The 17,554-nt window shown below is 40.6% G+C and overlaps 1 protein-coding gene across 1 annotated transcript in view; it reads right to left on the bottom strand.

Annotated features, from left to right (window-relative positions):
- Window positions 1–17,554, bottom strand: part of IFT43 (intraflagellar transport 43) — an 89,428-nt gene that overhangs the window by 22,257 nt on the left and 49,617 nt on the right. Inside the window, exon 4 of the mRNA XM_068374304.1 lies at window positions 13,963–14,021. Coding sequence (XP_068230405.1) covers window positions 13,963–14,021 — 59 coding nt within the window. The remainder of the gene's footprint in view (window positions 1–13,962; window positions 14,022–17,554) is intronic.

Here is a 17,554-nt window from a genome sequence, read left to right as displayed (position 1 = left end):
TACTTAGGGCAAAGATGATCTGAAGTTAACATAAAACTAATTAACTAGGCTTTATGCTACCATTTTGTCTGACTTTCTGTATTCTGAACTTTCTACCATTGCATGAAGTAGAAGTTTAAACAATATATCTAGAACTATTTGGTATTTATGATGACATGATACGTGTGACACTCCCACAAATACAGATTAAAATATGAATGAATCTTCCAAGCGCTTTGTTGGTAGGGTACAATATGAAAACTTTTTTAAGTAATTTGTATTTTTCACAACCATACATACCAGAGTCCTTTGCATGGAACAAAAACAGACAAGCTGAGAATACAGCAATTAAAACTTATAACAAGGTGTTAATGACCGACAGGGAAGCTACCTGTCAGTAGCAGGGAGGCAACAGCACCCACCCCCTGGCTCACTGACAACTTAATCAGATAGCAGCTGAGACTTTTTTCAGGGGGTTGGTATTGCAGGAAAATATGAGTAGAGGACTCGGGTGTTTATAGTTAGGAAAAATACAAATTATTTTTAAAATATCATTTGATCCTACAGTACATAAAATACAAACCATCGTCCTTTACACAGGAGACTCATCCTTGGGTGACAGGAAGCCCCTGTTCTAATTGGCTGGAACACTTATCCAGGAAACTCGAAACCCAAGCATATCACGATGCTACAGGGGTTAAGGTTCTGGCCACCTCATGTACCACTAGTTTGATTATACCAGTGGGTCCATGGCCATGGCTTTAAGGGTTTTTTGGACATGAATAACTCTGTGTTGGACACCTAGCAAAATCATTAAATGGAGCTGAAGTTCTTTGAAAACCGTTTATGATTTCTTGGGTTTGCTAGAATATATCACACTCCCCCTTGTATGTGAATACGGAACAATTACTAGCCGAGTGATCTTACCTGTTAATGAGATCAAGTCCATCTGGCGAGGTTTAGAATGCTGTAGCCTCAAGAGAGGGGAAGATTGAAAGGCCCCTCACTCTTTTTCTTTCATCCCAGACAATTCATAACCTCTGCTCTCGATCAGAAGTTAATGGTTCTGTCAGAGGAGCCAAGGGACTTAAACCACCTGCTGTGTAGATACGACAGATCCTTAGGAGAAAGTATTCATGTACCTGTGGGTCACATCCCGCACGTAGTAGGCAGTGAAAATAGTCTCCTGTCTTCAAATGACTGCATGGAATATCTGCACTACAGAGATTATTCTAAAAAGCTATAGAGATATCCACGCCTCTGTCATGAGCTTTCATCTACGTTCCTCTTATGGAGGAAGCTGAGGAAGGAGAAAGAGATTTTGAGATCACCTCTCTGAGCCAGAATGAGATCATGTTTCTGGAGATCCTCTTCTTAGTTCTACCTGTGCATTTCTGGGCTTGACCTGTGTCGCTCCGTGAAATGCTCCTTAAAGCACTGCTAAATATACCAGAGAAAAAAGGAATGCATGGAATGCCAGGAATTAACCCAGCTCGCTCACTCAATGAGTGTCGGTATAGTTACTGGGGCGTGATAGAACCACGACCATAGGTCCCTCACCAGCTAGACCTCTCCTTCAACATCATCCCCTGGAACAACACCCGACTGCTGCCTCTTACTACGACTATCCTCCCCTCACCCCTACATCTCCCAACCCCCTTACCTTCATTCCTCTTTAGCACCAGCAAAGGTTCAGACGTGTTTTTCATCGCTCTATGTTGTTTTGTGTTTTTGAAGATGTCCAATGTTTTGGAGATCCCTGCTCCCAAGTTGAGTATTATAGTTGTCTGTTTAGGATTTCGAGGTAGCGACACTTGTTTATTCAATTACCTTGTTGGTTTTTTCTCAACCGTTTGTTCACTTTCCCTTACAGGTGTGTTCGCGGCCTTTTTGGTGTCGCTTCCCCGTGATCTCCTTGTATTGTCGGACTTTAAATTAGTTCCTCATACTAATTGTAGTCCCTTTTTGTGATCTGGACATCTATTTTATTATTGGGCATGATTTCATTTTTTATTTAGGCTTTTTGGACAATGTTTGTTGACCTGCTTGTATGCGGCTTCGGTCGGTAGCCTTTCATACGAGATTTTATATATTCTTGAGTGTTTTACGGGGAGTCGGAACACGGTTTGCGCTCTGCCTTTCCTGGTCGGTACTTTACCCGATTTTGGAAACTTATTTTGTGCTTAAGTGTGATTTTCCATTCCAAGTCGGCAGCTACCCGGTTTTGGAAGATTTTGTTTTTATTTTCTTTTACGCCGTGCTCCTTTCCCGCTAATTTACTCAGTTTGTCGATTTAGCCTATTTAATTGCATTTCATTGTCTTTTATTTTAGTGAATTTATATATTTTTATGTCTGCCATTATGTATTGTTTGTTGCGTGCTTCGCGGGAAGCTACATGCTTGCCGCCTCATCGGGTCTTTCCTTTGTGTTTCGGAGGGTGGTACCATCCCCTCCGATCACAGAGGTCACCTGATTTTGAGCCTGCCTCCCCCTCTCATGGTGTCCTCTCCCACTACGCCTTTCGCCGCTCCCTACATAGGGGGTAGGCTTAGGTCACATGTTTTTAGAAAACGGGAAGTCACTCGAGGGGGGGGGGGTTAGCTCTCACGCTCTGTGCGTCGTTGCGGGTAGCGCTCTCTCCTCGTTTCGTCTTGGTTGGCCACCAGGCGCACGAGGCTGGGTGTGCACCTCGCCTCATGAGGCCCCCCTCCCCCCCTCTCGTGTGATCCATCTGTTTATCCTCCCGATCCGGAGAGCTGGGATATTGAGAATCGTTTCTACTACTGGTGGTCATGTTTCTTTGATCGGATTCAGATATCCTACTCTGTTCTGATGCTTTTCTTTATACTATAATTGTTTACGTAATTTTGTAATTGATTAGTTCGCGAGAGAGGGGAACTGCGGCGGAGTTTATGGTGTGTGTTAGAGTTATTTACATAGCATTTAATTTTTTACGCCGGTCTTATGCACATTTTCCGGAGATTTATTTCTTACATAGCGTTAATTTTTGCGCCGGATTTACACGTATTCCGGCGCTACATTGTTATTTATTTTTTCTCCCATCTGTCATTAGTCATGTTTATTTACTTATGTATTCCGGTGCCTACGGTTTTGGATGATGGTTCCTCGTCTGCTTGTCCCTTCTTGCTTACGCTCCCCACTCCCGTGGGTATCCCGTGTGCTGAGAAACTCATTATAATTTAAATATGGCGGACTGGTTATCGGTATCCACTCATCGTTCTTAGGCTCCGGACCTTTATGTTTATTATTTCTGGCATGACAGATGGGTCCGTCGTTTATTGAATGCTATTGCTTGATTACTCTTTTAGCTCTCTCGCAAGCATGTTTTCTGCTGTTAATTCGGCGGACTTTATTCTTTAAGTTTTATCGCCGGGGTTCCTGGCAATGGTTAATTTTTTATACTCATGTACCATTTACCTTGCAGGTGGTACGTTGTCAGGAGACGGCATGTACTGCTGTATTGCAGCAACCTTGTGGCCATGAGGTTTATCGCTCCCATGCTGGGTGTGCGGTCCCGGTGGACGACCTGTTGGTCTGACATCCGGATGGGTGCAAGATTTGTTATGCTCTGGTCTCTGACGTGACTAGTGATTCGGTGTGTACCTTTTTCTTTTTCCCATTTTATATTTTCTGTCTGTCTCAGACTTTTGATGATATTGGTTACATTTATGTGGGAACAATATTTTGATACATACTGATTTTAGAGTGATAATGCGATATTTCCCTGTACCTCCCTTTCATGTTTTCTAACGGGTCTGTCTCTTTCAGGCCTCTCCCGCCGTCAGGAGCGCTTCCCTTGCAATCCTCTAAACCTGGGTTGGTGGTTTTGGTCGCAATGTCAAGGCCAGACAGCCTTATATTTTGGCGGAGGAGATATGTTTCCTCCTTTAACCTAATGCTAAGATGTCAGCGGCAGTGGCTTCTGATGTGGTGGCACCAATCATCGCCAGGATTCGCGATGAGACTCAAGCCTTCCCTGATGATTTAGTGGCCTTAGGCGATGATGTTCTTGATGACGTGGCTGTGATTAATTTGAATGTAGAACCTATGGTCGTCGATTCGACTGGTACAGGTAGGGTGGTAGGTGAGGCAGGTAGCAGGCGGTCTAAGGTCCCTTTCCTTAGTCCAGCGCATTCTCTCTCTTCCTCTGCTTCTTCTTTTCAGGGTTTTACTGGTAAGGTCGTGAATAAGTCATGCTCAGCCGTTCCTAAAATTAAGCATGTCAAGAAGACTTTACCTAAGGTTAGCAAGCCTTCCAAAATTGTTAAGTCTCTCCCCGTCAAGCCACCCTCGGCTTCTCGGCGACGGTCGATCTCGGGTAAGATTTCCCCGACAGCTCAGAGCTCGAGAGTAAGGAGTTCAAAGGCTAAGTCCCCGGATTTGGCTTTTGATCCGGCGGCTTTTTTGAGTCGGCTTATGGCGCAAGTGGGAAGTATTGTACAATCCCATATTGGCCCTATTGCTGATCGGCTACAGTCGTTGGACTCTTTCGGCCAACGGCTTCAGAATCAGGAGTCCATGATGGGGTCTCTTTTGAGGTCCGGCCTCCCTCAGCAACAGCAGTTTGTGGTCCCGGATGCTTCTAAGCTACCAGAATTTGTGAAGAACAATCCATGGAGGTTAGCTCCACATGCCCCATTCTCGGAGGGCATATTGACGATTGAAGGTTGCGGTACTCGTCCGGTTGAGGAATTTGGAGTTTTATCCACCGGGTTTGCAAATCCCATTCTCAGGTTACGCGTGCTTGACGGAGGACGCGCTTGTCAGGGTGGATAAAGTGCCGAAGAAGACTGTTATTTTTCCTAAAGAACAAGCTCAGTCCACCTGGGTCTGGACCCTGAATGAATGGGAATGCTGAACACGAAGTTAACTCCTCACAAGGGAACGTACACTATGTTTGTAGTCGAGGAGCAAACTCCCACTCCATGCACCACCAAAGTGGTGGATCTTACTTTGTCAGCGGCCATGGAGGATAAACCTATGCCTCAACTTCAGGAAACCGATCTGAGTTTGCTCTTCCCAGGGGACCAAGATTGCTGGATTGATGCACCGCCGACCTTCCCGGCGGTTAAGTTGGCTCCGGACTGTGCGACGACACAGTTCAGTGGACGTCTTCCCCTGTTGCCGGATACAGTGAACCCTCGCCACTTCGCGGTTCGACCATCGCGGATTCACCACTTCGCGGATTTTTTCCATAACCCATATATATACAGTAATATATATATATATATATATATATATATATATATATATATATATATATATATATATATATATATATATATATGTATGCATGTATTTATGTATATATGTATGTATGTATATATGTAGGTATGTATATGTGTATACATATGAATATATATATATATAAATATATATATACACACACACACACATATATATATATATATATATATATATATATATATATATATATATATATATATATATATATATATATATATCTAAAGTAGGAAGATGTGATGTAGTTTTAAGGGAAAAGTATGGGAAATATGTCTGGGTAATAAGCAAAGCTCTACCTCCAGTTTGTTTCTTCATTATGATCAGAGATAAATGTAAACAAAACATTGGTTGCCATTTTTTATCGTACTTTTTAGCGTGTTTAGGAAACGCATGATATAAAATCACCTTTAATATTTGTGCCTGTTTTAGTTTAGGGTACTGTAGTACATGCATTAAGTGTTCTGTACATTAAAGGGTAGTTTGTTAACAGTACTACGTACAAGGGAAGGTTTTAAAAGTCTGAATATACATGTTGAATAAATAGGTAAATATGGTGTCACTACTTCGCGGATTTTCACCTATCGCGGCCGCGTCTGGAACCTATCTACCGCGATAAACGAGGGTTCACTGTACGTTGATTCGGACGGAATATGAGGGTCGTCTTCGATTTAGTAGATCTATTAATTCGGCTACTATGGCGGAGATGTCATCATTAGTTTACGCTGATGAATCTCTTTTCAAGATCCTTACAAAGTCTCTGCTTCACATGCTTCAGTGTGATGTTTACAACTTTGCTGTTGCTCGTCGTGCGTGCTGTAAGCACGTCTTAGCGGAGGCTTCCATCAGTCATGAACCTAACAGGTTGATAAAAGCCTCGGTCTGGGGGGCAGAACTTTTCCCTGAGGATGTGGTCAATGCTGTCCTCAGTGTTAGGTGGGGTCTTGTTCCTAAAGGAAAGTTTGAATCCGGCACGCAGTTACAGGGTAGGAAGAAGGTGAGACGGTTTCTTCCTTTCCAGGGTTCCCAACCCCAACCTGTGGTTCAGGCAGTGCCAGTGTCTCAGATGCAACATTCATCCCCCTCTAAGTCTCAGCCCCAACAGCAGTTTGTGCTGGTAAGCCAGCCAACTCAGCCTTCGTCTTCCTTCTCGACTTCGCCTGCTTTTAATCCTGCCTTTAATCGCAAGGCCTGGTTCAAGGATATAGTAGGTAACCGAGAGGGAGTAGGTCTAGAGGACCTTTTCGCTACAGGGGAGGTGGTCGAGTTTCCGGGAGGGGCAGAGGATCCCGAGGGAGCCGTGGTGGCAGGCCATCGGCAACCCAACGAGGATCCACAGGTAGGGGGGAGGCTATATCTGTTCGTCAGAGGTGGACGTTCAACAAATGGGTGCACAGCATCGTGTCCAACGGTCTATGGTGGAGTTGGATTCAAGGAACCCCTCCACCAGTCGCCTTTTATCAGAGTCCAACAGTAGATCTCAAGGACTTCGCCCCAGATCTGATTCTCAAAAATGCGGTACAGGAGGTCAGACGTTTAAAATTTCAAAGTCGCTTGTTCAGCGTGCCAAAGAATTCCATATGCTGACCGTCTCGCAGGTGCGGACCTTACTTTCTCGTGGGGCCTTCACCACCTCTATCGATCTTACAGACGCTTACTATCATGTTCCGATAGTGCGTCATTTTCATCCTTTCCTGGGATTCAAACTGGGCAAACGGGCATTCGCCTTCAAGGTGATGCCGTTCGGTCTAAATATCGCTCCCAGGGTATTCACAAAGTTAGCGGAAGCAGTAGTCCAGGAGTTAACAACTCAAGGCATACAGTTGGTGGCCTATCCAGACGATTGGCTTATTTGGGCCAGCGGCAACAAGGAGTGTCGCGAGGCGACAGTCAAGGTCATTAAGTTTCTGGAACATTTAGGGTTCCGAGTCATTTTCAAAGTCCCGCCTGATTCCAGCGTCGTGCTTCCAGTGGTTAGGTCTCCAATGGAAGTTGAACACCCGCAAACTGTCGATTCCCCCGAGTAAGAGGAAAGAGATCGCAAGGAGCACGAGAAAATTTCTCAAGGCCAAATTTACATCTCGGCGGGGCCAAGAGAGGGTCTTGGGTTCCCTCCAGTTTGCTTCCATCACGGACGTTCTACTGAAAGCCAAATTGAAGGACATCAATCGAGTTTGGCGGTCCAGGGGAAACGACAAATTTCAAGACAAGGTGTCAAGGATTCCATCTATCTGCAGGAAAAGACTTCTCCCATGGATGAAGGTTAGGAACTTGGCGAAGTCGGTACCTCATTTTCCTCCGCCGAAGTTAATAGTCCATACGGACGCCTCCCTAAGCAGTTGGGGGAGTTATCCTCCATTCAAGAAGGTCCAGGGTTTGTGGTCGGTGACTTTTCGTCAGATGCACATCAATATTTTAGAGGCCATGGCGGTATTCTTGACTCCGAAGAAGCTCTCCCCGTCGCAGAATCAGCATATCAGGTTGGTTCTGGACAGCGCGGTGGTAGTTCATTGCATCAACAGGGGGAGGTTCCAAGTCAGGTCACATCAATCAGGTGATGATTGCCATCTTTCTCTTGGCAACAAGGAACCATTGGCATTTGACAGCAGTTCACCTGGAGGGTGTCAGGAACGTAGTATCCGATGCTTTATCCCAGACGGCTCCCCTGGAGTTGGAATGGTCTCTGGATCAAGCATCATTCCATTGGATCTGCCAACAGGTTCCGAATCTTCAGGTGGACCTCTTCGCCATGGACTCAAACCACAAACTCCAATGTTACGTGGCCCCCAACCTGGACCCTCTGGCCTATACCACAGACATCATGTCCCTCGACTGGAACACCTGGCAGAGGATCTACCTGTTTCCTCCGGTCAACATGCTGATGAAAGTGCTGGACAGGCTCCGGTCCTTCCATGGACAGATTGCTCTCATGGCTCCCAACTGGCCGAAAAGCAATTGGTTTCCCCTCTTGGCGGAACTCGGTCTCCATCCTCGGCGGATTCCCAACCCAATGTTGTCTCAAACAGTACAAACTCACAATGTGTCAGCTTCCTCAAGAATTCTGAGTACCCTAACTTTATGGACTTCATGAAATTTGCGGCTCAGAAGGATTCTGATATAGATGCCCTTAACACACTGTTCCTAGAATCGGGTAAGAGGGATTCCACCCTTCGCCAATATGATTCTGCTGTGAAGAAGTTAGCGAGGTTTCTGAAGGACTCGGATGTTCAGACAATGACTGCCAATCTGGCTGTTACCTTTTCCAGAACTTTGTTTGAAGGGGGGCTAGCTGCTAGTACTATTACCACGATTAAGTGCGCCTTGAAGAAAATTTTTCAATTCTGGTTCAATATTGATCTTACGGATTCATATTTCTCATCTATTCCCAAGGTTTGTGCTAGACTAAAACCGGCAACCCGTCCACACGCGGTCTCTTGGTTCTCAATGATGTCCTTAAATTGGCTTCTGACACTGATAATGACTCATGCTCCTACATAACGCTTCTTAGGAAAACGTTATTTTTGATAAGCTTAGCTTCTGGAGCCAGAATATCTGAACTCTCGGCCTTATCTAGAGAACCGGGTCACATTAACGTTCTTTCATCTGGTGAGGTAACGCTATCACCTGATAGGCATTTCTTAGCAAAGAATGAGGATCCTCAGTCTCGATGGACTCCATGGAAGATTGTTCCACTATCTCAGGATCTCTCCCTGTGCCCTGTCTTCAATTTGAAAGCTTACTTAAGTAGAACTTCTGATACGTCTTCAGTCCCTTTGTTTGTTCGAGAACATGGAGGAACACTTTCCCTGAGGGGGATTAGGCAGCAGATTCTCTACTCTATTAAACAAGCCAATCCTCATTCGGTTCCCCATGCCCATGATGTCCGGGCACTGGCGACCTACGTTAATTATTTCCATCACATGAACTTTGAAGACTTGAAACAATATACCGGTTGGAAATCAGCTACAGTCTTTAAATGCCACTATTTGAAATCTTTGGAAGCCCTTAAATTTGCAACAGTGGCAGCTGGGAATATAGTTCCTCCGGATATAGAAGAACCATTATAATTAGGTCCTATCTTTTTACTCCTTTTTTCTTTTTTGTCTTGTCTCCCTTTATAGAGGGGGCCGTAACCTGCCTAGCCTATTCTCCCTACCGTCCCTTTGTTATTCATTGGTTTACACCCTACCCTCTGTTTATGATGTGTATTATGTATTTATGCCTTTGTTTGTTAAAATTAAATTTTTGTTTCTTGAGAGTTTCACCAGTATATCTGGCTGTTTGTTTTGGGAAGTTCCCTGTCCTCGGTACTTTTTGTTTTTGATAGTTTCTGTTTGGTTATTAAACTCTCTTTTTTTACATGTTCTGTTTTTATTTTCAGTTCCTTATTTTTGAGTGTTCCCAAGCTTGGGACCATTTCTCTGTTATGATCTCACGGAGCGACACAGGTCGAGCCCAGAAAAGGGATTTTGACTAAGGAAAAATCTATTTCTGGGCGAGGAACCTGTGTCGCCCAGTGAACCCACCCTTCTCCTTTTCCCTCACCCTGGCTGGTCCAAGCTTGGGGTGCTAGGAGGAATAAAGGTAAGGGGGTGGGGAGGTGTAGGGGTGAGGGGAGGATAGTCGTAGTAGAGGCAGCAGTCGGGTGTTGTTCCAGGGGATGTTGTTGAAGGAGAGGTCTAACTGGTGAGGGACCTATGGTCATAGTTCTATCATGCCCCAGTAACTATACCGACACTCATTGAGTGAGCGAGCTGGGTTAATCCCTGGCATTCCATGCATTCCTTTTTTTCTCTGGTATATTTAGCAATATTTATGCCTTAGAAATGGTGCTTTAAGGAGCATTTCACGGAGCGACACAGGTTCCTCGCCCAGAAATAGATTTTTCCTTCGTCAAAATCCCTTTTTACAGGTGAGGTCCTACAAAACTTGTAAGTTTCATATAGCATCTTAATGCTCTCACAGGACACGATAACACGGGATCAATATCATTGGTTACCTCACTAAGGCTTAAGATCTGAAAATTTATAAACCTAGGATCTGACAGTGAAAGATTTTGACTTTTGGCTACAGAGTTTGGTACAAATGAGAGCGAGGCCTACCACCATCTTATAAGTTTTAATAGCCCTATCCAGCTTCACCGAAAACATATCCATATCAAAGGATAAAGGTTTGTATTTGTGTGGGAACAAATAGGTTCTTCATTCATCAAAACTCCTTTCTTAGATTTATTTTTTAACAATTTTTCCAAATCTAGGTTTACGATACCGTATTTATTTTTATACACTACATAATTTGTATCATTTTCTAATTTTTGATAAGCATTAAGTGCCATTTAATTTATTGCAACATCCATTTTATTATGCAGACCGAAAGTTTTAATTTATTCATTAAACTTTGAAACAGACAGTTTTATATTCTGCTGCACAACTTTATCTATAGACTAACGATTTATAAGTTTGTTTATCTACTGTAGTAGCTTTCATACCTTTAAAATTTTCTTAAAATTTCAATAAATAGATTTTAAAAAAATATTTCACAAATGTGAAAGAGAGTATAAGAGTAATATAATATACACTATGCAAAATATTTTCCTCTATCTTATTCATGTACTATACCGTATACAGGTAAAATACTGCATTTATCATAAGATATGAAAATGAAATAAAGCCAATCTGAAAGTATTTATCAACAAAATCCTCCTTCAGTTTGGGCTGCAAGCACATTACCACCTAATAACACTTTATTGAAACAATACAACAATTCACAAGTTAAAATCCCCAAGGATATTACCCACAGAATAAATAACACAATTCTATGGTCCTTTTACTAAAATTTGCAAGGATTTATTATTAGTTACAACTGAATATTCAGATTCCTACTAATAAGACTCTCAAAGCACTTAAGATTGCAGCAGTTTAATGATCACTACTATTTACCACCAAACATTCGGATACCCTATCTGTGAGGCTTACAATATAATTTAGCTACAAGTGTTGAATAAAGTAAAGTGGCTGCACAATAATTTTTTCTTTTATGTACGTACTGTAATTAAACCATTTTCTTATCTTAATTTGTACTTGTGTTATAACAACTTATAGGTGAACTTTACAGTTTCCTAAACATATGTCTGACAAGTAAATGTGTCAAATATTGCTTTTTATGCTTAAAGCTAATACTAGTAACCTCCACTCCCAAGCTCCCAATACAATCTCAAGCCTAATCCTTTGCAGAGTATGATGAGCGAATTTTGGAGGTAAGTACTGTATTATTAAACAGCATGTCCTACTGGCTCAAGAATTGAAGACACAGTGAAAGATGGAAATGGAAGGTTGTTAAAAGGAGAGGAGGCAAGGAAAAAGTGGGCGGAATATTTTGAAAGTTTACTGAATGTTGAGGATAATAGGGAGGCAGATATAATTGCTGTTGCAGGTGTTGAGGTGCCGGTGATGGGAGATGAGAATGAGAGAGAGATTACAATAGAGGAAGTGAAGAGAGCACTAGATGAAACGAGAGTAGGAAAAGCATTTGGTATGGATGGTGTGAGAGCTGAGATGTTGAAGGAAGGGTGTGTGACTGTACTTGAATGGTTGGTGAGATTGTTTAATATGTGTTTTGTGTTGTCAATGGTACCAGTAGATTGGGTTTGTGCATGTATTGTACCACTATATAAGGGTAAGGGAGATGTGCATGAGTGTTGTAATTCAAGAGGTATTAGTTTGTTGAGTGTAGTTGGAAAAGTGTATGTTAGAGTAATGATTAATAGGATTAAGGATAAAACAGAGAATGCAATCTTAGACGTACAGGGTGGTTTTAGAAGAGGTAGGGGTTGTATGAATCAGATTTTTACAGTTAGGCAGATATGCGAGAAATATTTAGCGAAAGGTGTGTATGTTGCGTTCATGGATCTGGAGAAAGCGTATGATAGAGTAGATAAGGAAGCAATGTGGAATGTGATGAGGTTATATGGAGTTGGTGGAAGGTTGTTGCAAGCAGTGAAAAGTTTCTACAAAGGTAGCAAAGCATGTGTTAGAATAGAAAATGAAGTGAGCGATTGGTTTCCAGTGAGAGTGGGGCTGAGACAGGGATGTGCGATGTCGCCGTGGTTGCTTAACTTGTATGTTGATGGAGTGGTGAGAGAGGTGAATGCTCGAGTGCTTGGACGAGGATTAAAACTGGTAGACGAGAATGACCATGAAAGGGAGGTAAATCAGTTGTTGTTTGCGGATGATACTGTACTGGTTGCAGACACAGAAGAGAAGCTTGACCGACTAGTGACAGAATTTGGAAGGGTGTGTGAGAGAAGGAAGTTGAGAGTTAATGTGGGTAAGAGTAAGGTTATGAGATGTACGAGAAGGGAAGGTGGTGCAAGGTTGAATGTCATGTTGCATGGAGAGTTACTTGAGGAGGTGGATCAGTTCAAGTACTTGGGGTCTGTTGTTGCAGCAAATGGTGGAGTGGAAGCAGATGTACGTCAGAGAGTGAATGAAGGTTGCAAAATGTTGAGGGCAGTTAAGGGAGTAGTAAAAAATAGAGGGTTGGGCATGAATGTAAAGAGAGTTCTATATGAGCAAGTGATTGTACCAACTGTGATGTATGGATCGGAGTTGTGGGAAATGAAAGTGACGGAGAGACAGAAATTGAATGTGTTTGAGATGAAGTGTCTAAGGAGTATGGCTGGTGTATCTCGAGTAGATAGGGTTAGGAACGAAGTGGTGAGGATGAGAACGGGTGTAAGAAATGAGTTAGTAGCTAGAGTGGATATGAATGTGTTGAGGTGGTTTGGCCATGTTGAGAGAATGGAAAATGGTTGTCTGCTAAAGAAGGTGATGAATGCAAGAGTTGATGGGAGAAGTACAAGAGGAAGGCAAAGGTTTGGGTGGATGGATGGAGTGAAGAAAGCTCTGGGTGATAGGAGGATAGATGTGAGAGAGGCAAGAGAGCGTGCTAGAAATAGGAATGAATGGTGAGCAATTGTGACGCAGTTCCGGTAGGCCCTGCTGCTTCCTCCGGTGCCTTAGATGACCGCGGAGGTAGCAGCAGTAGGGGATTCAGCATTATGAAGCTTCATCTGTGGTGGAATTGTGGGGGGTTGGGCTGTGGCACCCTAGCAGTACCAGCTGAACTCGGTTGAGTCCCTCGTCAGGCTGGGAGGAACGTAGAGAGTAGAGGTCCCCTTTTTGTTTTGTTTAATTTGTTGATGTCGGCTACCCCCCAAAATTGGGGGAAGTGCCTTGGTATATGTATGTATATATGTATGTATGTATGTATTATGTATGTATGTATGTATGTATTATGTATGTATGTATTATGTATGTATGTATGTATGTATGTATGTATGTCCTACTTTGCAAAATAAAGGTCCAATATTTGTATTCTGATTGAGATTCTCTATGACATAAAAGGAACTCAAACTTATTTAGGGCATAACTTTTATTCACAAATGCTCAAAGGGGTTATGAGTTATGATAACTTGGAACACATCATTGATCTTTTACGTGATATGGTGTTAGATATACAATTTATTTTCTTTACAGCTGGTCATGGCAGCACACCATCTAAATGCTTAACCAGAGCTGACTCTACTGACTGCCAAGTTCTTTAACATTAGACTTTTGTCACAAAGACAGTTTTCTTCTAAAAAAGAATTCTCCATTACCATGAAAGAGAACTAAATAAAATGTTTTTAAAAACTTAAGAAATTAAAAAATATCACTCACCATTGTCAGAATCAGAATCCCTTCGGAAGCGAGAATCCTCAGCAGGTGGTCCAAATCCCCTTTAAGTAATAATTATAAAAAAAAAATAAAACATTAAAATGTAAATCTTGAAAATCTTAAAAGGGTAAATTTGTCAATCATAATGCAATATACAATACTAAAAGATATAACAGGTTTAAGCAAATTCAAAAGTACCAGTAAATCTTATATTACTTAAGATAACTAAAGTTACTTTAACAGCATTATCAAGGTAGTATGGATGGGGAATAAGGGAAACCCATCACAACTTTTGTTAAAATATAAATAATTTTTAAAGTAAATTTCATTCCTCATAGCTATAAAAACCTGGGTCCTTTAAAATAGGGATATGTATCTAATGGCACTGGAAAATCCATAGAACCGTTAACAAGGTATAGTTAAAGTTCTTTTAACCAACACCCACTAGCCAAGTTTTATTTATTCATCAAATACCTAGAAATCTTCAGCAATTGCCAGCTTAAAATTTGTGGGCATGTGCTCTATCAGCAATGGCGGAAACTAGTGGAAGAAGACCACAGCCAATACTATAATTGTTTACATTTTGTTATTGTGTGCTTAGATTACAAAAGTTAATGTTTCCGAATTAGTATCAATTTACATCGCACAGAATAATTCCCTTTTGAAGAAAGCAAGCTCCTTCAAACAAACTATAATTTGAGAATGCAAACTAAACAACAGCTGATCATTTGACATCTAACACCAATGGAACCACTGCTTTTTGGTTCTGGGATTGCATCAGCTGTTGAGGGTAACTGTCCCCTCCCCTTCCATTCATCAGATTCCAATATATAAATAGTGTGTAAGGTGTGGTGTAAATTTACTTGAAAATATATACAAGAAAATAAAAAAAATCAGAAAGTAAAAAAAAATGTAAATCAGAAAATGATAAAAAAGTTATTTTGTTTAGATAATTCTAAGGTTTAAAAAAAAATATATAAGAAATAGATTTATAAAATAGGAAAAAAGTTATTGTATGTAAGAATGTTTATTTTATCTTTTCAATAACTTACTCTTAAGACACAGACAAGCAGTAAATGGAAAACAATTATTATTATTATTATTATTATTACTATCCAAGCTACAACCCTAGTTGGAAAAGCAAGATGCTATAAGCCCAGGGGCTCCAACAGGGAAAAATAGCCCAGTGAGGAAAGGAAATAAGGAAATAAATAAATGAAGAGAACAAATTAACAATAAATCATTCTAAAATAAGAAACAACGTCAAAACAGACATGTCATATAATAAACTATCAAAAACATCAAATACAAATATGTCAAATAAACTATAAAAAGACTATGTCCGCCTGGTCAACAAAAAAGCATTTGCTCCAACTTTGAACTTTTGAAGTTCTACTGATTCAACCACCCGATTAGGAAGATCATTCCACAACTTGGTTACAGCTGGAATAAAACTTCTAGAGTACTGCGTAGTATTGAGCCTCGTGATGGAGAAGGCCTGGCTATTAGAATTAACTGCCTGCCTAGTATTACGAACAGGATAGAATTGTCCAGGGAGATCTGAATTTAAAGGATGGTCAGAGTTGTGAAAAATCTTATGCAACATACATAATGAACTAATTGAACGACGGTGCCAGAGATTAATATCTAGATCAGGAATAAGAAATTTAATAGACCGTAAGTTTCTGTCCAACAAATTAAGATGAGAATCAGCAGCTGAAGACCAGACAGGAGAACAATACTCAAAACAAGGCAGAATGAAAGAATTAAAACACTTCTTCAGAATAGATTGATCACCGAAAATCTTGAAAGACTTTCTCAATAAGCCTATTTTTTGTGAAATGGAAGAAGACACAGACCTTATATGTTTCTCAAAAGTAAATTTACTGTCGAGAATCACACCTAAAATTTTGAAAGAGTCATACATATCTAAAGAAACATTATCAATACTGAGATCCGGATGTTGAGGAACCACCGTCCTTGACCTACTTACAATCATACTTTGAGTTTTGTTAGGATTCAACTTCATACCCCATAATTTGCACCATGCACTAATTCTAGCTAAATCTCTATTAAGGGATTCACCAACCCTAGATCTACATTCAGGGGATGGAATTGATGCAAAGAGAGTAGCATCATCTGCATATGCAACAAGCTTGTTTTCTAGGCCAAACCACATGTCATGTGTATATAGTATGAAAAGTAATGGGCCAAGAACACTACCCTGTGGAACACCGGATATCACATTCCTATAATCACTATGGTGCCCATCAACAACAACTCTTTGAGATCTATTACTTAAAAAATCAGTAATAATGCTAAGAAACGACCCACCCACTCCCAACTGTTTCAGTTTGAAAACAAGGGCCTCATGATTAACACGGTCAAAGGCAGCACTAAAATCAAGGCCAATCATACGAACTTCCCGACCACAATCAAGGGATTTCTGTACAGCATTGGAGATTGTAAGAAGGGCATCACATGCTCCAAGGCCTTTACGAAAACCAAATTGCAAACTAGGGAGTAGATGATTACCTTCAGCAAACCTATTAAGACGTTTTGCCAGAAGACGTTCAAAAACTTTAGATAATATAGATAATTGCTTAAAGCCATTAAAGAAGGGAAACAAACAATATTATAAACGCCAACTGATGTTTTACTTTACTGTGTCCAATAATACATGTATCAATCACATACTGTAATATCTTATTATGAAATAAAAACAGTGAATATAAATCTTTTCTGTTGCCTTATAAGATGTTTGAGACTACTGTCTATGGTTTCCAAATCAGCTGATTATGGCAAACTACCAAAGGATTTATTTTTCCCTATTAAAAAAATGTTATTACTTGAAGCATAATTTACCTTTCACCATAAAGATGTAGTTTATAGCAAAAATACCTTTTTCTTATTCTATTTTGTGTTGAGTTTAATGGCATATCAAAGTTTAAGGATGTTTCATCCAAGTTGCTGATGTACAATAATTCTATAGTCTTAGCTTTGCAGTGCTTATTCTTCCAATACTTTAGGTAGTTTTTGTGCAATTTGGTTTACCTTTCATAAACCAAATACACCATCAATAAAATAATTTTCTCAAATCTCGGACACAGCTTTCCCTGATGCAAAATAGCCTGAACATTGTTTGTTTTTCCAGCTTCAGCTTCAACTTGTTACTTAAATCTAACAGTATACAGTATTTCTTTGCTAATCTTTTTTCCATAGCAAGAAAGAGTAAAATATATCAGTCATATTCTATTTAACATCATTTATAACAACTACGGTAATTGTTTACTATTGTACAAAAGTTGAAATGCAAGGAAAACAACTTATCAGAATTAGTATGCATTACTAACTTTTGCTATTTTCCTTTTTTAACTAGGTGAACTAGAAGTTGGGTTAAAGAGATGGAAGAAAAGAGGTTACTTTGTTTAAATTTGGTTTCAGGAAAGGAATTCATTTGGTACATGAGATGCATAATCATGTTATGGGGGATGAAATTTGGAGGTTGTTCAATATGCAAAATTCTTCTTTAACTGTTTTAAACAACTGATATTATTTTCTTTATGTCTAGTGTGTCTATGAATTGTTTATGTCA

Source organism: Palaemon carinicauda, chromosome 5, assembly GCF_036898095.1.
Source record: "Palaemon carinicauda isolate YSFRI2023 chromosome 5, ASM3689809v2, whole genome shotgun sequence".
Lineage (NCBI taxonomy): Eukaryota > Metazoa > Arthropoda > Malacostraca > Decapoda > Palaemonidae > Palaemon > Palaemon carinicauda.
This window is presented reverse-complemented; position numbering and strand designations above follow the sequence as displayed.